Source organism: Spea bombifrons, chromosome 11 (assembly GCF_027358695.1).
Source record: "Spea bombifrons isolate aSpeBom1 chromosome 11, aSpeBom1.2.pri, whole genome shotgun sequence".
Taxonomy (NCBI): domain Eukaryota; kingdom Metazoa; phylum Chordata; class Amphibia; order Anura; family Pelobatidae; genus Spea; species Spea bombifrons.
The window spans coordinates 28,796,396-28,818,231 of NC_071097.1; the positions used below are offsets into that span (position 1 = coordinate 28,796,396).

A 21,836-nucleotide genomic window follows, 5' to 3' on the forward strand; every position below is an offset into this window, starting at 1 on the left:
CCCCTTTGAAGCTATAACGGCTTCCACTCTTCTGGGAAGGCTTTCCGCAAACATTAGGAGAGTTTCTATGGGAAATTGTCTGTTGGGAAAAGAAAAGGGATTTCCCCAAACTGTTCCCACAAAGTTGGAAGCATAGCATTGTCCAAAATGTCTTGTTATGAATCCCTTTAAGATTTGAAACCTGTTTTGAATGCAAGTGATCTAAATATTCATGATCAATTTATCAACAACATTTTCTACTTAATAACAATATCAAATAATTCATGCAGACAATTATTTTTCGCAGGCACAGAATTTATTTGCAGATTTGAGCTGACACCATTCCAGCTGATGGTTATTACTCTGAAGGATAACAAAACGTCAGGATAGTTTTTTGACAACGAAAAATGTTAAATTACTGGCAGCTGAAGAGGTGTCAGAGGCTGACAAGAGAGGACTCTGGAAACATAACAGCATATTAATCTGTTTCTGTGTAAAAGCCGGAGGTTTCTAGCCTACAATCATTAAAAAATGCTCTGCTGAAGTCAATAGAATCGGCATCTACTCAGCGATTCAACGGGGAGTGTGGAAACGCAGCGCAATTTAAATAGACACATCCTTACACATATATTATGTTATACCTTACAAAAATAGCTGATATTAACTCAGGGAAAAGAAAAAATGTCGGTGCGCTAAGCTAGTCTCAGGCTCAAATAATACAAATGTATAATATGAGGCCTACCAAACAGTGTGAGCATGCTGCAAAAACAGTGTATACAAAAAAACAAAAACTGTCTGCGCTTCTCCCCCTAATAAAGTTGGCAACAAATATATAAACATAATATAAATGAGAGGTTAGCAGACAGCTGCTTAATAGACTGTCCAATAATGGGAGCGTCACAAACTTCTCCTTCAACATATCAGTCTGACGCTACTCCAAAGGCAGTCCGGAAGCCAAATGAGAATCAAATGTCCTCTGCACGAGGAACCAACAACTCCAGCTGTATGTTTCAGTCTTCATAGTCTTTGCCAGTTGGGGTCCCTCTGTGGTACCCCTCTAAGCACAAGAAATCAGAGAGATCAAGATCTGCACATTCCACTTGGGTGGGCCTTTTGAGATCCAGTGCATCCCCGCTTTAAAGGCAAATTTCCTCTGCACAAGGGGACCAACAACCCCAGATGTCCAATTTGACCTTGTCAGTGGGGTCTATTTGGTATCCATCTAGTTGCAAAAGAGCAAGGAGGTCTTCTTCTGGTGTCACCTTTCTACTTGGGGTGGAAAACTTTTCTGTTTTTCACTCTCCATCGATCTTTGGGGGCCCACCCCAAGTGGAAAGGTAAGTGGACCTCTTTGCTGTCTTCTGCTTCGATTGATACTAACCAGACCCCATGACTGAGACCCATGAGGATTTGAAGCAAAACACAATATCTCTGTGACGAATTAACCCCTTAAATGCCAATACATGGACTGTATCGCACACTGCTCCAACACTAAATTATTAGGCGGCACAGAGGCTTAGTTATTGCTATATTCACACATATATGTTTTTCTTCATAATATTTATCTCATAAAGGTAATTATTTGTTTTAAAAAATAACTATATCTTTTAATATATATTATTAGAGCTCCCCGCTATAAAACTAACCTTTGTAGCCAGTGGCTGGAATATAAACACCATTGAGAGTAATGTTTTTTTTAGATAGTATACTTCTACTTTTGTCATTTAACATGATGATAATGAGCAGACTCTATAGTCTCCTGACCAATGATTGACTGAGTTCAACAACGGCTTCTGCCTGGCCTTTGCCTACATGCTTCCAAGAATGTGAGCAGAGACCATAAGCCCAAGATCTTCGCAAACCCAAGCTAACATAATCAGGGCACTTGTTTCCTTCACTAATAAATTATGAATGGCTTTTCATTCATTCATTAAAAATCCATTTTCTGAAAATCCATTTCACGTACAGTGAGACACAGGGGGAAAGCGATGCTGGAAGGAAAACCGAAGTCTCTTCCCAAAGCTGCTTCACTCCATTAAACGCTAGTCAACATCTTTTAACATCATTGAGGATCTGGCTTCCACTCCAGAGGCGCGGCAATCCTTCCTCCACTTTGATTCATCTGGGTCATACTACAACCTTGCTGTGATTAACGCACTTGCAGGGATGTAAAGCCCATCGCTTAGATTCAGGCTTTGGAAGTAGCTGCTTTCTCAGACTCATAAAACAATGTAGCAGAGGAATTAATTCATGATAAGATTGTAAGCTTGTGAGGGCAACTTTTTCCCCAATGTATCGGTTTGTGGCTTAGTCTGTCTGGAAGATGGGCCTATTAGCCCTGAATAATGCGTGGTGGTTGGATCAGTGATCCTTCTTGAATTGTATCAATTGAATTATGCATTTTCAGGGCTGACTTAGCCCTTGTTGCAGTTCAACCTTGGATGGGGGTCCATTACAATGCAAACGTGAACTGAAAAGATTGATCTAATCTCCAATGTTCAACATTAATAATAACCCCAAATAATCTAGTTCTAGAACTAAGAAGATAGCTCTACCCACGTCTATCCCGTAATATGGGATGATGATTAAATCATTTTAAAGCACACACACCAGGCTGCTCGACAATGTGTACACGGACGTGAAGCACTGGAAGATCACAGCGCTGTGGAAGATGAGTAGAGCACAATGTACCATCAGACACCGCCAAATGTGGACATCAGTGAGGTGTTATGGTGACGCATTCCTGGTGATGCAGGTGGAATGTCCATATGTAACAAGGTGAAAACCTTTCCTGCAAATTGTAGAGATCATATTATTATTATTTATTGTTTTATATAGCACCATCAAATTCCGTAGCGTTGTACAATGGGTGGACAGGACATAACAAGTCGTATGTAACATAACAAATTGACAGAGACAACTGGTGAGGAGGGGCATGCTCAGAGGAGCTTACAATCTACATAAAGTACCCTGTCACAGGTACCAAACACCCCCAACCAACCTGATACCTAGGTGACCTATTCTTATTTCTCGGTCCTGCTTAATTCCCTCCTGCCATGTTTGATGTCATACTGAAGGGCACAGGGTCAACACAGAGAACCTCTTCATGTCATGATTCTACTCTGGAGACTTAACCATATTTCTACAAATTGTAACTCTGGAGATGCTTGGTCTGAGCCCCCGACCCCCCCCCCCCCTCCGGGTCCCCTGTAAGAGTTTATGGCACCCAGGACAGGACATCTGGTATGCTTTGAAGATGCCCTGCATAGGTGCTGTTTCTGCCCCACTGATTTGATGTCATGGTCTGGCCATGACTCAGATCACATTTATGGCAGGATGTGGACCAAGAAAAACTAATTTTTGCTTCCTCATGCAAGATGCCTTGTTAACCCTTTAACGTAAGCATTTTGCATGACATACTGAAACGTGGATTTAAAGAGAAATTTCAGAATAACAACATTTTCGGAAGATCACACTCATCGCACTCATTAGCTAAAGTTGATACCTTCCAATGGGCCAAAACAGAAAAAAGATGTAAGTTACACAAACTTTGAGGACCTCAGAAATCTTTTTTTCACCCCAGGTGGGGTATAATTGATGCTCATATTTTTGGTACAGACAGCAGACAAGCTCTACAAATTTTTTTTGGTGTTATCTTATTTTTTTTTTTTTGCGAGGAGCTGTTTTTCTGGAGTATATTCCAAATTTACAATCAATTCACTAAACAAAGAGTTGTGCCGAAATGAAGCATTTAATGGGACGCGCCACCCATCATATGCATTTTAACGCACGTGATATCTGAGTGGACCCCTTAAATCTTTGTGGTGTCCTCCTTGCAAATACATGGTGGGATTCTGCAGAATCGCTCCATATGCATTTGCCCCTTCCCTGCCCTTAGCTACTTGCCCTGCAGTAAATGCAACCCCCTCCCCCAACAAACATTGCGGGGAGAGAGGTCTAATGGGACCCGCAGTACGCATGCACAGAGAGTGCTCCCATATAACATATAATATAAGCCTCTGATTGGCTACTTCAAGCCAATCTGTGGTGCAAATTGTCAGACCATGAAGGAGGCGCTTTGCTGGAGCTCTGGACCACAGAAGAGCTCTGGAGCTGCAGCTTCTGCCTAAGCCAAGTGATTATTTTTTAGACTTTTTCAAGAACGCATCATAAAGTACTCAGAAAATACTTTCTTGAAAGAGGAACTTTCCAAACTTGACCCGTCATAATTCAATAAGATGAGATTCCCCACCTTACTCACTGCTTGGTGAATAAACAAATGGAACGGAAATAAATCGTGAACAATTCTATCGTTGCACGAAGAAAAATATACCGCAATCCGCATGCGTGTAACGTGTTACAAAAGGTATGTTCTATACATTTCATGAATATTTACTGTCTCTGCAAATCATAAAGTCTTATCCTGTCTGAAATGTTTTGCTGCTCCGGCTTCCACCGCTCATATTTCATCTTACGGCATGCTCTGGCTGGCTCGGCAATCCCTTAGGACCTTGAATGTCTGCAAACTTTGCAGAGATCTACAATGAACAAATTTTTTTTTTGACTGAGAGGGTGGTGGATACATGGAATAGCCTCCCAGCAGTGGCAGAAGTTAATACAGTGGGAGAATGTATAAATGCATGGTATAGGTATATATTTATTGTCTATTTGAAATGTTTAGAGGTGCTTTAACTACCCCCTTCTTCCTTACATTTCATCGAGGTCTCTGACCCTCTAGTTTTAGACTATGACTTTTTGTTCTAAAGGATAACATTTAGCGTTAAGTAGATTCATTTGGCTTTATCTTGCTGTCTGGCGTGAACGTTCCCACACAGAGAAGATTCTCACCCCACCAAAATGACTAAACAGCGGATAACCATTTGCGAGCTGGGATTAATAGGGTTAATATATGCAGGTAAGTAGTGTTTATCATTTCAAATAACACATTATATTTACATTGGAGAGCATAGTTTAACCTTTTAACCACCAGGACCTGAAAGAAGCATTCGGGTGCGTTTAAGTAGGGGGAAACCACAATGAATTAGACCCCGATTTATTAAACACCGATGAATAAAAGGAGGGTATTTCAAATGATTAAAGAGGTAACAGCACAGAAACCACCCCGCAAGTTATCCTGGAGTCATTGCTGTCCCCATAATGGGGGGTAAGTGGGGGCATACTGCTGAACCAGTGATGTAATAAGGCATTGGAACCTCTGGGTGTTCTGGAGAAGCTGAAGTTTCTGGGGTTCCAAATGCATACCTACCATGTGTCCTTTGTTAAGTGGTTCAGTCCCTCTTTTGAGCCAAATCCCCCAGTTCTTCCTTGATGTCCTTTTTTTTCTAGAAGCTTGGTGGCCATGAGTGTGACCGAGGGTTCTAGCCCTAAAAGTCACATTAATGTCATGTGACTACCAGCAGCAGAAAACATGTTGATTATATTCTGTCCATGAAATTAGTCTTCTGTCAATGGGTTACAGTCACAAAAAAAGCTTCAGTAAAGCCCTGCCCCTGACCACGCCCCTAACCACACCCCTAAAACCAACATGTCCCACTTTGGCCATTTCAAAAATTGGGGGGGGGGGGTGATACTACTTTGCAACCCTTACCATGGGCCATAAAGTACAAGTTACTGTCTATTAACCCTTTGAGATCCAGAGTGGATCATCTCTCATGCACATTCTGTACCATTTCAGACAGAGGAGATCTATCTGCTGATCTCCAAAATGCCAGCCTGTAGATCTATTAAAACAAATGATCGCTTCAACACAATCTTATTTCAGCTTAATCTATTTTATCGTACAAAAAGTACCATAAATGGTTAAATTACCGAATACACTTTGGATTAAGCAAACATTAAACTAGAAAAAAATGCAATAAACACATTTGGCATCAGTCCAATTTTAAAGTGGCTTTGCACATAAATTCCTAACTGTAAATAATTTGGTTTTAAAAAAAAATAAAAAAAAAACCCTTGCCATTCCTCAACAGTCTCTCTTTTGAGTTCCGATGAAACTGCCATTCATTAGAGTCCAAGAAAGGGTGGAGATCCGTGTGAGTTGTGCAGCTAAGAGTTCGGGATCTTCATCCTCTCTAGATAACACTTAAGTGCCCTCTGCACTTCCTCAGAGAGAAGTAGAGGCAGGAAATCAGATAAAGAGGGCAGCAGAGGCAGGCGAAGATCGAAGCCACCATATAAGCCTTGAAGAGACAAGGCAGCGCATAGGTCTCCAGGTTGCAGAACTCGTTAGCCTGGGTCTTGGTGATCATGATAGATGCAGCGGCGATGTGCAGGACGGTGGCCAGGGCATCATAGACGGAGTTGGTCAAAACCCAGCGACCTCCACCCAGAACCGGCACCAGTTCCTGCTTGTCCAGCAGAGTGACGAAAAAGAAGGCAAGAGTTACGAGCCAGAAGAAAACAGCCACGAACAGAGCGAAGTGGATGGAGCCCCCGTAGCGGTTGGAGGCCACCGTGATCCAGAATCCGGCCCCGCTCGCCAGCTGCAGGATACTGAGCACCCCTGGCACACTTTTTAAGAAGTACTTGTTGGCAGCTAGAGAGCTCCTGGCGGTCTGTGCGGGAGACATGGCAGACGGGGCAGCTCAGAGGGACTTCCCAGAGCTCTACAGAAGAAGCTTCCGAGCGCGATCCACAAAGCAGGGAGGCGATGGTCTCCGGGACTGTTCGCACGGCTTCTTCTCCTCTCCCTAGCCTACATACTAGCAGATTGAGGGTGTGGGCAGGCCCGTCACGTAACACAGCCCCTCTTCGTCCTCTGATGACATCATCAGACATTTCCTCTGGATTTGCATGCACATCTGGCTGTTAACGGTCGATGTGTCCCGGTTTCTCTACAGACTTTCAAACAATCACATTCAGGATGTCTGCGTTTTAATTTTGGGCTGAACATTAAACTTTGCTAAGAAATACAGTTTTAGTTAACTTCTGATCTGCCTGGATTTATATGTCTTATTATTATTAACATGACATATACTATTATATATATCATATTATATATATATATAATATACAGTTATAGATACAGGTACAGAACCTGTGGAGTTCCCTCCTGGTTCTATCTCTATCTTATGTTAAATATCTATACATTTATTCCTTTGCAGTCCTCATAGAATCATTCTATCTGCTGGGCATGTTAAAGGGACAGTTTAATGACAGTCCCACTCCAGAAGCATGCACATTTACGTGAGCTGTGAATACATTTCCACTTTAATATGCATTCTTCGGAAATGAAAATAAGAACTGACATTAAAGCTGCAGCCCTGCAGCTGCACTGCTCCTTGTTGGTCCATTGATTCCTGCCAGATTGGGGGTCTGAACCGAGCCCCACTCTCAGTTTTCACCGAGCCAGTGAAGTAGACATGCGGTAGTCAGGGGCATAACTAGAAACCGTGGATGCCCCAAAGCCCTGCAACTTCACCAAGCAACATGTCCCGCAGTGCCACCTTTGCCCTAAACTGCTTGTGCCTTTGCCCCAAAGCTGATCAGTGCCATCCTAACTCCAAACCAGTCTGTTTGTGCCATCTTTGCCTCTAGCTCCGGCAGCGGAGGTTGTTTACGCGCATCGCCGCAGCCGGTGACCGTTCGCACGATGCGTTTTACTTCTGCCCCAAGACTTACCAGAGCAGACTCCCGGTGAGTGCCGGCACCGGAATTTGTATACCCGTATTGCGTAGATGTCCCCCACCGGCCCCGCAAGACACCCGGGAGTCAGCTCTGGTAGGTCGGGGGGGGGGGCAGAGTGGCAGCATATCTCGGGGGGGGGGAGGACAGTGGCAGCATATCTCGGGGGAGGACAGTGGCAGCATATCTCGGGGGGGGGGCAGTGGCAGCATATCTCGGGGGGGGACATGGGCAGCGTATCTCGGGGGGGACAGAGTGGCAGCATGTTTTTTTGGTGCTTTTTTAAAGAAAAAAACCTTTTCTTTAAAAAAGCACCAAACTTTTAGGGTGCGGCCTATATACGGGGGCGGCCTATATCCGAGCCAATACGGTACATACATACATACGCCAACCCCAGCTTAACTCTCACCTCTCCAGCAGCTTTTTCTAGTCGGCTGTTCCAACATTGTGCATGCAGCCTTGGTTTCACCATGGGGTCATGTGACATAACAGGGTCATGTGACATAACGTGACCCCGATGCGTTCCTGTCTCCCTGTGCCGGTTCAAAGTAGTTTAGAAAGGGCCCTTCTGACCTGGACCGATACAGTCCAGGTGGGAAGAGCCCTTTCTAAACAATTTTGAACCGGTACGAGAAGTTTGCGCAGTTTGTGATATCCTAGTCCTATTCATCTTGCACAAGCATCAGTCTTGTATGTGTTTTATTATCCAAGGGTTAAAACTTTTTTATCCTAAGCTCCCCAATACATACATTTCACACATCAGCTATTATGTCTGATTTAAAGGTACACTCCGGTGTCACAGGCAGCCTCCTGAACAACAAATGCATATTAAAATACTTAAATATACATTAATTAACCCTGCAAAAACATACTTTTAGGAGAAACTGCAGCTCTAGAGCTGTAGATGAACACCTCTCGTTGAAACAGCCGATAGCATGATAGCACTTAGGTTGAAATCATATTAACCCCTTAATGATAAAGCCCGTACATGTACAGTCTCCCAATGCATTGTTTTTAGGGTCTTTTTTTCTTACCCCAATAATGGTTGCATCATGTTGTTGTTTTAATGGACTGACAGCAGACCAAACTAACGCCTTCTATTTTTTCCTACAATATCCTATAAACATCCTATAATTACTTAATGGGAAATACCAGGGCTATCAGAGAGATCAAGTGTCTTTCAAATACAATATTTCAATGTACAATTTACTGCTAATGCAATGCTGTAATTACCCATTACCCAAGTAATTGATACTACGTCAGCCCTTCTGACCTAATTGAACGTGGAAGAAAAACAAGACAATTTACAAAGAACATAACTGTGTAACTTAGCAGAATTACACATTAAGTCTCCTTAAAACATAACCTCATCATCATCAAGGAGTTTTATCCAGCGGCAACAATGAGATTCAGATTACAAAAGCTAGAAGAGAAACCAATACACGCTGTGGTCATCTTAGCTTCTTAATTAACAGTCATTTTGTATACTTTAATAAACAAACTATGGTGGTGCTCCCATATCTTAAAAAAAATAAACACTTGGAGTCATGTTGTGTTTTCTTAGTTAAGTAAAACTATAATTATGCATTTAATCACTTATAGATGGAGGTAGGAACATGCTGGGATGGACATCTGCCCAAGCACTCTATAGCTGGATACATGGGCGCTCGCTAAGCTCTTACACGTCTTCAGCCGTCAGTCGTGTTTCCAGCAGATGGCTGTACATTAAAGCATTAGATCGGCCACACGGGAGCCTATACATGTAATTGGAAAGCACTATTGTACATCCAATGGCTAGTCCAGGCCTGGATGGAGATGCTAAATATTTCCACTTAGGACCTCATGATCCTATCAAGATTTAAAAGCAACTCGTTGAGGATTAACAGCTGCTTAATAACCAGCACCTTAGGTGCATTACTGCTGAGGATTGTCTTGAGTTTTATCTCTCCTGTGCTATTACAGAGAAAAAAATCTCCATTTATATATCAGTCTGACAAGGGCAGCCCAAAGTGCAACTTGTCCTCTGTACAAGAGAACCAACCACCCCAGCATTCATTAGCTTCATCAGTAGGGTCTGGTTGGGATCCCTATAAGGCCCAAGTGAGCAAGAAGGTCTACATCTGGACTCACCATTACACTTAGGGAGGATCAAACTGATATGTTGATGGAGATTTTGTTCTCTGTAATGACTGAACTGAACGTGAGATGGCCCTGAGCAGCAACACATCACAGGGCAGGGTCCATTAACTGGCTGTCCATCCTCAGTTGAATTCACACCCTTATTTTAGTTATGTCACCCTTGAGGGATCTCTTGGTGCCCCATCTAGAGGTGAGTCCACATGTGGCTAGAGGGATATCAACTGCATGGCTGACAAGGCCCATGAAGGCTGAAATGTATGTCTGGGGTTTATGGTTCCAGAATGGAGAGGGAATTTGTCTCATGTTTTTGCTCTGTACTGCCCTGGTGGTAGGGACAGACTGATACATAAATGGAGATTTTGTATTCGGTGTATTGGCACAAGCAACCTAAACCTGAGCGGGGACTCACCAGGTTATTAAGTAACCATACTAAGCAATTCTCAACGTTCTTTTGTATTTTGTAACATACTACACAAAACCTGAGCAGGGACACACCAGGTTATTAAGTAACCATACTAAGCAATTCTCAACGTTCTTTTGTATTTTGTAACATACTGCACAAATATTGACCATTTTTTAAGTGCTGTCTCTGGTGTTGCTGCTCCAGCTTTTAAAAAATATGCATATTCCCTTGAGCATTAAATTTGGTGCCTTATATAGAAAAGTAGATTTAAGAAAACCCCCTTATCTGCAGACCTGGAGGCTGCCATTGTTGTCAGTCATGTGAAATTTTGGGTTACTTTCGATGGTCAAACATCACACTGAGGTTATTCTTTATGGCAATGCTAATGAAGTCTGCTGCTCCATAGACTTTCATTATTCAGGGAGTCAGGGCATATGTCTAGCAGACTGAACTAAGATAGGAGAGCTAGAACACACCCAAATGCATATACGCCTATGGCAGAAGACGCTGATGGTGTTCACCCAAGGGTTCTGGATCTGATATTTAAAATAGGATCACAAACACAACTGGAAAACTATACATTGGTGACTTTAACATCAGTATTAGGTAACTTACATTTGGGATGCAATACTAGAAACTGAGGTAAGCAAAATTATTAGTATTAATGGTTCTATGAAGAACAGACCCTGCCAAACAAACCTCCTGAGCTTCTACGATGAGCTAAGTAGAAATTAAGATCTGTGTAGGTCCATATAGTCTAGTTAAATATTAAGGAATTTGATGTGTTTTCTTAGGAGATTATTCCTTAAATTAAAGGCACTAGGCCAAGGATATCGTTTGTGTATTGGGATTGAAAACTGGTTTAAAGTAGGAAGCTTGGAAAATCATCGCTTAACAAAAAGACTTGGGGGTACTAGTTATTATTGTTTATTGTTTTATATATAGCGCCATTAAATTCCGTAGCGCTGTACAATGGGTGGACAGGACACAACAAGCAGTATGTAACATAAAAATTTGACTAGTTGACTTCAAATTATACCATGAGGAGTACTGGCTGCTGAGGCTAACTGCTAGCATGTATTAACCCCTTAATGGCAAATGTACGGGCTCAAAATGCATTGTTTTCAATGGGTTTAGGGACCGCCCATTGTCCTTAAGGGGTATCGATGCAAGATATGAATGCATCAGTGTACTAGAAAGAGGAGATTGAATTGAAAGACAAAGAAGAGCTATTCGGTTAATAATATGAACGTGGGTTTAGCTATGGGGAGTGTTGAGCTAGACTGGATTTATTTACTCAAGAAGAGACACACCTAAGAGGTGACCTCAACACAATATAAAAATAAATTCAAGGCTCTTTCAAGGGAAATCCTCACCCCATGCACCGAGCGCATTACAAGAGGCTACTTATTAAAGTCAGTGCTTTTATTGTAATGAAAGAAGGGATTATTCACAGAAAGGGAAGGCAATACTTATGGAGGAGTTGATCACAAGTACTTTGGAGCTTTATTTTCATGCTTAATACATTTTAAAGTCCATTTCGCATGGATACCAGTGCATTTTAGTGCATGCAAATTGGTGCAGGCATTCCTTAGTTATTGGAGTTTTTCTCTCTCATTTAACTCCACCCCAGCTACCTCTACGGAAAGCATGCAGCTTCTTGCACATGCTCAGTATAACTCCAATTTTGGGGGCACGGGTACACATAGTAATCTAAAAGTTGCTGACCCAGGATTTATTTTGTCCATGGAGTCTTCAAGGATATTTCAATCTTCTAATCCAAATTGTCATGCACTTAAAGATTTATTTCCTTCGGTTGTATCAATCCAATTTGGGGTATTTTCCAAAGTTTCAACTAGTGTTATTTTTTCAGCATTATGTATGTAACATATATATATATATATATATATATATATATTTATATATGTTAACAAACAAAAACAAACTGTGCATGGAAATCAGACATGCCCGTGTAATGCAGAATGACAGATATGTTCCTGTACATGTGAAAGTAGGTTTATTGCATGACTTCACAAAGGTTTGACATTAAAGTATACACTCCTAAGTGCGTGAGTCTTATTTTGTACTGGCTACAGAGACAAACATACCTTAATGTCTCGCTCACATTGTCTCTTTCATCTAAAGACAGGCGAAGACAGACGGGTAATAAGAAACAGAAGGAAACGATGACCTCTTAATGGTGTATTTATCTCAGTTTCCATCGTGGCGTTCCCAATGCAGCGCTTTGTAAGTTACTGAACTAACAAAATTGATTTGACTCCTCTGACTGGAGTTTTCTTTGAATGTGTTGATTACTCAAGTAGTTCTTGGTTTTGTGCATCTGCTGTTCTTTTTCTGCCAGGTATGCAAATGCTTTATTGATATTGGAGCCATCTGCATTTGTTAAGCTAATTTAAAATCCAGATCCCGCATACTCACTAATACAGCAGTACATTCTTGCAGGCAATGCTGTCATTTATTGGGGTCACTTCTTTAGGCCTAATTCAGGGCAGTGCCCCCAGGTCCTCTATCAGACCTACCTGCAGAACTCTGGTATATGACATCATATAGTGGAGCCCTGCACTAATTCATGCAGAAGCAACGCTACCGAGTTTTGCACAGACCTCCATAGTAGATTTGGGCCAGTTTAATTGAGATCTTTGATCTCCAAAGCTGACCCGATCATAGTTGTGGAGCACTAGAGAGATCAGTTACTCAACATAGAGGTCAGCCTGACCCTGAGTCTCAGGGTTTTTGTCGCAACCTCAAGGTCTCAGGGTGAATGGCCAAAATGTCAGGGTCACACAGTCTGGAGCTGACTCTTTCCTATTCTACACTGCCAGGGTCATATCCAAGACTCACAATTGGTGCTTTTGGTTCCAGCGTGTTATGGTTTACCTGCCTACTTGAATGCAGGTGACAATTAAGTGTATCTTTGAATAATGACATATGGTGAGTCGCTACATAATGGGCAAAGGGTTAATGGTCCCACAATCTCTGGGTCAGCTGATTTAGAAAGTTCCCCTGTATGCTGCCACCCCCAGGCCAGAATACGTTACTGCATGCAGGTCGTACAGTGAGCACTTCTCTGATTAGTACTCGTATGTAGAAGTATTATTAAATACTCATCTACAGACACCAGACAAGCCAGAAGGCTTTTCCCTCAGAAATCTCATGGTGCTGCCACAACCACAAGGGATTCTGGGTAGGCACATGCAAATAAGGTCAACAATTATCACCTTTGCCTCTACATCCACATTATACATGGATCCCTTGAAAGTAATTGCCCGCTGTACAGGACAGCCTTTAGACAAAACTCGGGAAGAGGTGCAATAGCCAGATCACCACTCATGGACAGCTTCCCAAGTTTTGTCTAAAGGCTGTCCTGTACAGCGGGCAATTACTTTTAAGGGATCCATGTATAAAGTGGATGTAGAGGCAAAGGTGATAATTGTTGACCTTATTTGCAACACGTGAGAAAAGTGCCCCCGCACTGCCACAGGTGCCAAGTGCCCTGGCGGACCACACCATGGGGCTCGCACCAGGCCTTCCTCACTCAGGGACTCGCTTGATCTCAGCCAAAAGGCACAATTGAGTTTATTTATAGTTTTTCTGAGGCGCTGCACTGTGGAAAAAAAGTGCCCAAAATGTGTCCAATTAAGGGCCACAGCGGACAGAAGATCCCAGATCTTTCTGTTGGGGTGAAGGGATACGCAAACCCTTCCTCTGCTTCATCCCACCCAGGCCCAAACGCCTGCGGGAGGTCCGGATCTTAGCGTGACCGCTGAAAACATCAAAACCAGGACCTTTTAAGGGTCCGGGATTCTAAAATTTACTGAAATCTCTTATATACAACAAAAAAAAAAGCATGTGCGAAAAACAATGAAATTAGCTGAACAGTGTGTTTACTAACACAATCTCATTTATAAAAACACTGCTGAGGGAGAGTTGGGAGGTATGGAGAATGTTCTCTGAGTCTAGGCCCTGCGGTTCATGCGGTACCGTGTGCGGAGGGGGGAGGGGTGCGGTGCACACGGTGTGCGGTGGGGGAGGGGAAGGCGTGCGGTGTAGTGAGGCTCCTACGCAAGCGCTGCTCCCCACAGACAGGAATCTCGGCCGGTGCCAAGTCCTGACCGCCTCACACACTCGGCCCATTGACGTCAATGGCACCGAGCCACACAGTCTCTTGCCCAGCCTCCTAGCTCAGTCCACGCCCCCGCCTGCTGATTGGCCTGCCCGTGTCCTTACGTCACCTCCCCGAACGTTGACCCGGGCGGATTGTGCACGGGCCTTCATGGGAATGAGACTGTGTGCATGGCACGATCGGGAGCAGGGCGGCGAGACCGGGCCCGGAGCCTTCCCCGCACCGGCTGCAGAGCATAATGCAAGGGAGGCATTAACCCTCATGCCAAAGCAGGTGAGTTCGGCCCCTCCCCCCCCGCACCTCTATTAACTCTCTGCTAGCCGCTGCTCGCAGCTGTTGACCCATTCGGGGCTGGGTGCTGGCAATAGCTTCACGCCCCACTCACCCGTACGGGCACCTTTATAGATCCAGGTGTAAGAGGGGTCACCGAGAATGCGGCGGGCAGCGGTTGGTATTGCTGTGGAGATTCTCTAAACAGCCTCTACGGTCGTTTCTCGACTTGTCTTTATCATCTGTAATTTGGGGTCTTTGGGAAAGAAAGGGTTAAAAGGCCAAGGTGCACCGGTTTTTTGCCTCAGATACCCTTCCCCATACATTGAGGGGGCAACTTTACAGGCTGGACCCGGGGGCTGCTGCTGCTGCTGTGTAGGGGGTGCCTGCATTGGCCATTGCGGCAGCAGTTCTGTATGCAGAGTAGACCGACTGCAACTCCCAGCACTCTTAAAATGAATAGAAACAATGCCCTTGAATAACCCCCAGGTTTCTCACTCAAGCGAAACCTGCATCATAATCCTGTCACCCGGCTTGGGTACAAGTGTGTGTGTGTGTATATATATATATATATATATATATATATATATATATATATATATATATATATATATACATATATATACATTAACCTATGTTTGGAATAATTGGGCGTGTGATCTGCGGATGAATTACCCGCAGGAATCCTTCATCCTCTTAAGTTGCACTCCTTGGTAAGCTTTACTCCGCCTGCCGCTCACTGCCGCACAGTGTGATGGTTACTGCCTCGGCCTGTTATCTGCGCGCCTTGTTCTTAATTCCATCTCAACCTGTCAATCAGAATAACTACTGAGCAGACTAAACCCGCACAGCACCGAGCACACAATCTGCTGACGGAAACGACCAAATGTCGTTTCATGTAGCAGCCGGTTCAATAACCCATTGGGGAGAGACCGTGTTTATCAATTAAAACCGTCAACAGAAACATTCCTGGTTGTAAACTCTTCTTGCACTTAAGATGCAATAAATAAACCTCTCAATGTTTGACTCTCCTGATGGGTGGTGAATAAATGGAACAGTCACCCAGCAGAAGTGGTGATGGAATTTAAACATGCATGGAAAAGGCATATGGCTCCTGAATCTAAGATGAGTCCAACGGCTGATTCTTTACATCAGGAAAAATAAGCAGACTAGATGGGTCTTTTCTACAATAAACTTATGTTTCTGTGTCTCGTACGTTAAAATCTAGTAATTGGGGGTTGACCATTTTTGGGTTTTTTTTTTTTTTTTTAGCTGTTCCATAAAACTGGGCAAAGCGAGATAATTAGGTGACTCAGTAGGGCTAAAAACATGGTTGACTGAAAGGTGGAACTGGCAGGAATCCCAAACGCTTGTAAATCAGGATGTGCCAGTCACCCATCGGATTGCGTTATTAATTATACAGATTACCCGTCGGTGACTTGGTTATGAGTAATTGTTGTGATTGTGACGCGTACAGAATAACCCCTGTTTGTTTTTACGGGGAGGGTAACTTCCTGTTTTGGTTGCCTGCTCCGTGATATCGCTGGTAACCGCTAACCCAATTGGTGGCCACATTGTTGCGATTGTTGCTTAGGTTACATCTCCATTAGCGAGAGCTCCGCCAACGAACCGTACGGCATGCCGGACCAGCCCCGGTGCGAGGGTTTGTCGGGAGGGCGAAGCTGGCCCGCATAATATATTTTTATTTAAAGAAAAGAAAAAAACGGCATTACTTTAACCCATTATTGTCGTGAAGGGGTTAAACAGTTCTGGTTCTGGCTGAATGTTTTCAGGCAGCTGTATATTCGCCATTTGTGTGAGTTCTCGCTCTGTTATCTTTAGCCCCAGTCTACTAGACAAACATCATCCTTATCATGCTGCCTGTGGGAAACCGAATGGCTCAGTCTTAATTACCCAGCTGGAGTTGCTTCATTAGAGTTGGCATAAAGAATCGGCTCAGTGTGGGGTCTGAATGGGGAAAGCGACCCGAAAAGTTTTTTTATTAAAGAACAATCCCCCCTCCATCTGTAGGGGTCACACTTTTTAGCTCTAGTAATAAGGCTATGGCTACGCGTGGATGAGGATCTGTGCTCGTACTCGTATAAGTGTGCATGCCCCCCATATTTTATCTATGAAAGTGACCCAGAGAACAGGGAAGTAAAACCGTGCCGGTCCGCTGCACACGGAAAACGGAAACCGACAAAGGACTTAACAAAGAACTTAAGAGGAGCGTCCTCGCTGTTTCCGGCTACAAATCGCTCGGCTGCAGGGACTTTAGTAACCGTCTATCCGATATAAATACATAATGTATAATACATTGTATTGTTCTGTTTTATGCAGTGTTGTCAAAGCAGTTGCTCAAACAGCAGCGTGGGCACTCCGGCTTCTGTCGTAAGCTCGCCTTCAGCTCCATGGCAGGCCCCGGCTCCACGTGCGCGGAAGAAGGCTTCTGCTAACATCTTCAAAGACATCGACCTGCTGCAGATACAGACTCTCTTCCGTACGAGCGGGGATGAGTGCGCCGAGGAGCGAGCCAGGATCATCTGCAACTACGCGGGAGATCGACGTATCGCGGACGCATTGGTCAAACTCCGACGGAAGAGAAGAAACCGATCGTTCCATCAGTCTACGTCCCGACTGAGCAGCGATCGGATCGGGACGCTATCTGTACAGCACTTCAGTAAACTCTGGTAAGTTGCACTCACTTTCTTTTGCCATAAAAGTATTCTTTAAAAACAATTTAAGAGGAATATTTCATTAGGCAGGGCAGTCGTCTCTCCTTACTCTACACCTCCCATGATACAAAGCAGCGGGATCCTTAAGCCGTGGTGTCGATGGCTTTACAGTTGTTCTTACTACATGCTTGGGGTTGCTGATGGTGTCCTAAGTGGCTGAAAAACCTAAAGTTTAGGAAAGACCACACCGTAAAAACAATAACCTCCATTCCAGACATTGGCTTCATTGGCTTAGTTTGCTAGATGTTTCCCGGTAAAGGGTCCTCGTTCTTTGACCGGTCAGAAGTCCTGATTGACGTCTCGCGTGGGTGGTAGCAAGGAAAGAACGTAACCGACGGGTTTATTCTCTAAAATCCATGCGTTGATGTGAAATGAATCACTCGTGTTCACCAACGATGCATTAAGACGGGGCAAACCCGATGAACGAGATTACATTCGTGGCCCGTCGTTGTTGACTATGCGTTATGGAGAGTCACCTGGCTCTTTATTAATGAATAGGCGAGGCTGGTTGAGAGGTTTGGTCAAGACTCATAGCTCTTGTTTTTCCACCTTCGTTAATATTAAATCTTTTACTGTTTAATTACTTAATTGCTTTCCGTACGCAGCATTCGTGAAACCGGTCACAGGGGAAGCACGTCTACGGAGGAAGACTCCGATCAGCCAAGCGTTGTTGAGGAGGACAGCCAGCTTTGCGAAACCAAGAAAAGAGCAGTAACACAAAGAACATCCAAAAAGCTACGAAATAAACAGCAGAGGAGGATCACGGGCTATCTGCACGGGATAAAGCGATGATCCGGAACAATCCAATCAGGAGCCGCTCCCTCACAATTCCATTGCTGCTGTCAAATGCAATAAAGTCCATGACTCTAGGGTGGAAAAACGCAAAACAAGGTGCTTCTGGCTCTTGTTTGTTTGGTGGAAGCTTCATGAGATGGCAGCCTTGGTTTGAAAGTAGTTGGGAAAACTCATTGCTCCTGTAGACTTTAATAACCTTGAGTGTTTATCGTAGATGTGGTGAAGGAGTAAATCAGGAGAACGTTTGTAGGAAAACAATCACCAAAAAATGTCTGATGTGTCTACATTATAGAGGTTTTAATATTTTATGCTGACAATTAATGGCTGCTGAGTATTTCGAACCAAACACTCCTGGAATTCATAGGAATATATATATATACCGGATTTTTTTTATTATTTTTTTTTTATTTGGACATACCAATCCAAAGTGGTCGGGGCTCTAATATAATCCAGATTACAAGAGCCGCTTTCAGCGATGCCAAAATCCGTCTCGAGGTTGACACCGTGTAACGAAAATGTATATGTAGAAGCTGCTGAAAGCATCTGATGAATTTAAAGGGAAGGACGTCCTCCCTGCAGCACGTGGTGAAAAGTGTTTATTAAATAGAGACAACGTACCGGGACATCGTGCGTCTGATGCCTTCACATTGGATGTTGTGTGTATTGGTTAAGCGAAGTGCATCACTATGGAAATCATGTCTCGTTGGTAATACAGATTATAAATGTTTGTCAGAAATATCATACTTTGCATTGAGTCTAAAAATTAAAGTGAAACTTACATTCGTCTCTCCAATTTTCTTCTTAAGGGACTTCTTGACCATTAAGTAGTTTAGAGTGGGGGCTTTTCCATACATATTTGTCACAAAGAGGACCTCTGTGTGCAAAATCGTGAGATTAAATGCTGTTGTGTTTTCTTTCTAATACTGGGGTGTGAGGGGATCTACCCCCAAAGCGAGAGTTGGCAGGGGATGTATGATTTCCACTCCCTCACTCTACTATTTATTATAAAGAGCCAACGGGGACAGGCTTCTACAGCAAGAAGGGCTGGGTTAGCCCTACATGATGCATTCTTCAATAGGTGCGGAGTGAAGAAATCTGATATAACTATACATTATACAGGGTCAGCCTACAGCCCACCAGAGTTGGATCTTCATAAAGTAGAGGAAGGTACAGGGGCTGAAACCATACCTATCCATTTAGTTAATAGAGCCCTAATTGAGGCCTTGGACAGCCTGTAGAAGGTTAGCCTGTGCTACGAGGACATGAAGACTCCATACTAGTTCCCAGCAGCATGTTCCTGGGTTATAACCGGTAAGGTTTTAGTTCTCTAGTACTTGTTGGCCGTTTGCTGGGGGCCCGTTCGTGTTTTTTATTTTTTTTAATTTGTTGAGACATTGGGAAAATAGATAATTAATGCAAATGAATTTGTCTAAGAAGGGAATGTTACTGAAATGTCCTTAGGGGAGAAAAATGTAATTGCGATCCGGCTAAAACACGGTAGATGTAGAAGTAAAGCAAAAAAAAACTAAACTTATTTAAATTAAAGAATTTTAATTTCCTTAGTCCTCCAAGAACCCAGTAAAATCGGATGTATTACATCTCTGCCTGTTAACATTTCAAATACATTTTGTTGCACACATACGTTTACATAAATTTACAGGTATTAAAGCTGCTGAGATAAAACATGGAAGAAAAAGAAAAGTAAGAGTAACCGATTGAAAAGCAGCTTTGCGTTAATGGCACAGAACACGTTTCACAACGAAGCAAAGAAGATGACAGTGAGTGTGTGTGTGTGTATATACACATACATATACACACACCCACACATACCCGTCAAGGCCTGGTCTGCATGTCTTCTCACCCATATTGGGTAACACCAAGTGATCTCGAGAGAATTACAATCCCCCCGTTCTGTGGAAGTGCATTTATTAAACGGAAGAAGATTGGGTTATACTTTCAAAGCATTCCATTTGGTTCACTCCGCGGGGGCATTCATTTGATTTGCAAGAGGATTACTCTTGAAATGCCTTCATACGGATGGATCATTGTATCTGGGGTCGGAGAAACCGCTCTTTCCACAAATTAACAGATTAAACACGTAGGTTCGGCATGAAAAAGGGGAGACAAGAACACAGGAGCTGGTTTCCTCCCATCCACCATGGCTGGCATTACTAATTGCCTGTAACTTCCCAGCCCTGGCTTAAGCGCGTATCGCAAATTAAATAAACTAAGGCACAGAGTATATAGAATCACTCAGCCCATCCGGACATATGATCGGGCAAACATCTAAATTGGGTTTAGTACCTTGGGTTGGAGAGAGGGAGGCCGCTTGTAAAATCAGTAGTATGTAGGGGCCAATCGGACGTAAAATCATTAAAGGCTATGATGTCACCAGCGAGACAAGGCTCGCCCTTACGAAAGCAAAATAAAATATTAGCGTAATACAGTCAAACTATTTGGTTGAGATGGTCATGCTGTGATGTCACCAATTAAAGGAGGCCGTGGTCTGAAACGTAAAACGTTTTATTAATCCCCATTAGCAGCATTTGTTTATGTGAATTGTCAGCAGTGCAACGAGTTGCGAATCCCAAGCAATAGCGTTGGCGTGTCCGTTATACACGCATGGAAGGAACACGTATGAGTGCTGTACAGTAACCATTTCACCGGTGATGCCACCGAGCTTTATTTGGTTCTAGGTCTTCTCTACCATATGACCTTAACAGACGCCAGGGCAATTCTAAGCTAAGGATTCCAGCACCATGCGCGGAACTCTAGGTAGGATCAGTGACAACACGTATCCTGCGTACAGATTACAGAACAGGATTAACAGATGCTTGGGGTAAGCAACTAGCTAGTTAACAGGTTGTTTTGAAGCATGTCAGGGATTTAGAGCGCAATAATTTAAGTAACCAACCTACAGCACTGTTGCTGCTGTTGAACTACGACTCCCATGATCCCTTGCCATGCTGACCAAAGGTTATGGTGGTTTCGGCATCCCATGCTGAGCCACAGTTAGGCTTACCTTGGGTTAACCGTCACGTATTTACTCTGGTAAAGAGCAGCTAAACAGAGGCCGATACATAAAATCACTTTATAGTCTAAGCATTTATAGAAACCTTTAAACATTTTTTATGCTTTGCCTTAAAATACAGATTCTTCCTGATGAATCCTTATTTACAGCTAATCCCAAAAATTAAGGAGAAAAGCAAAACGCAGAAGTCCTTATTATCAGTTTCTTTAAAATATAACTTTTCCCTCATTGAGGGTTTCTTCAGAACTTTGGACAATAAGCATGGTTCTAAGAGCTTGTGTACAGCACATACACATTAACTCTTTAAATAATACAATCTATTAGATTGTAAGCAAGCTTGAAAGTGCAGGGTCCTCTTTCTTCTGTACCAGTATGACTTATGTGTGTATTATTTTGTATATTGTCAAGTTTAAATTCTCCCCTTATTGTAACAAGCTAAGAAACCCGCTAGCACTATATAAGAACAAAATAAAATAAATTAATACTAATAGAACAGGGCACAAGGTTAATCACCATTTGGCTTTAAGGACGAGTTTCTTAGTGCATGTGACTCGGAATCAAATCATCGGGGTATGGGTGTCAGTTTATACAAACCAGCTACACTATAGCCTGCACATTACTATTGGACTACTTAGTGATTTTATTGTTAGACTAAGTGCATGGCCAGGTTGTTCCTCTATATAGCGAGTATTGGTT

The 21,836-nt window shown here is 43.1% G+C and overlaps 2 protein-coding genes across 2 annotated transcripts; one reads left to right on the forward strand and one right to left on the reverse strand.

The window, feature by feature from the left end:
* Positions 1-5,780: 5,780 nt before the first annotated feature.
* Positions 5,781-6,571, reverse strand: MARVELD1 (MARVEL domain containing 1). The gene has a single exon (XM_053450357.1). The coding sequence runs from the start codon at positions 6,567-6,569 to the stop codon at positions 6,072-6,074; it is 498 nt and encodes a 165-aa protein (XP_053306332.1). The 5' UTR covers positions 6,570-6,571; the 3' UTR covers positions 5,781-6,071.
* A 7,838-nt stretch (positions 6,572-14,409) lies between these two features.
* Positions 14,410-18,495, forward strand: AVPI1 (arginine vasopressin induced 1). Its single transcript, XM_053450245.1, has 3 exons — positions 14,410-14,582; positions 16,920-17,269; positions 17,920-18,495. Exons 1-3 carry the CDS (start codon positions 14,460-14,462, stop codon positions 18,104-18,106), a joined length of 660 nt encoding a protein of 219 aa, XP_053306220.1. The 5' UTR covers positions 14,410-14,459; the 3' UTR covers positions 18,107-18,495.
* Positions 18,496-21,836: the final 3,341 nt, after the last annotated feature.

Excerpts from the sequence above, each read along its gene's own strand:
- MARVELD1 (XM_053450357.1), bottom strand. The coding sequence starts at position 6,569 with ATGTCTCCCGCACAGACCGCCAGGAGCTCTCTAGCTGCCAACAAGTAC.
- AVPI1 (XM_053450245.1), top strand. The coding sequence starts at position 14,460 with ATGGGAATGAGACTGTGTGCATGGCACGATCGGGAGCAGGGCGGCGAG. Across the intron at positions 14,583-16,919 it reads TAACCCTCATGCCAAAGCAG|TGTTGTCAAAGCAGTTGCTC; the intron begins GTGAGTTCGGCC and ends TGTTTTATGCAG. Across the intron at positions 17,270-17,919 it reads CAGCACTTCAGTAAACTCTG|CATTCGTGAAACCGGTCACA; the intron begins GTAAGTTGCACT and ends TTCCGTACGCAG.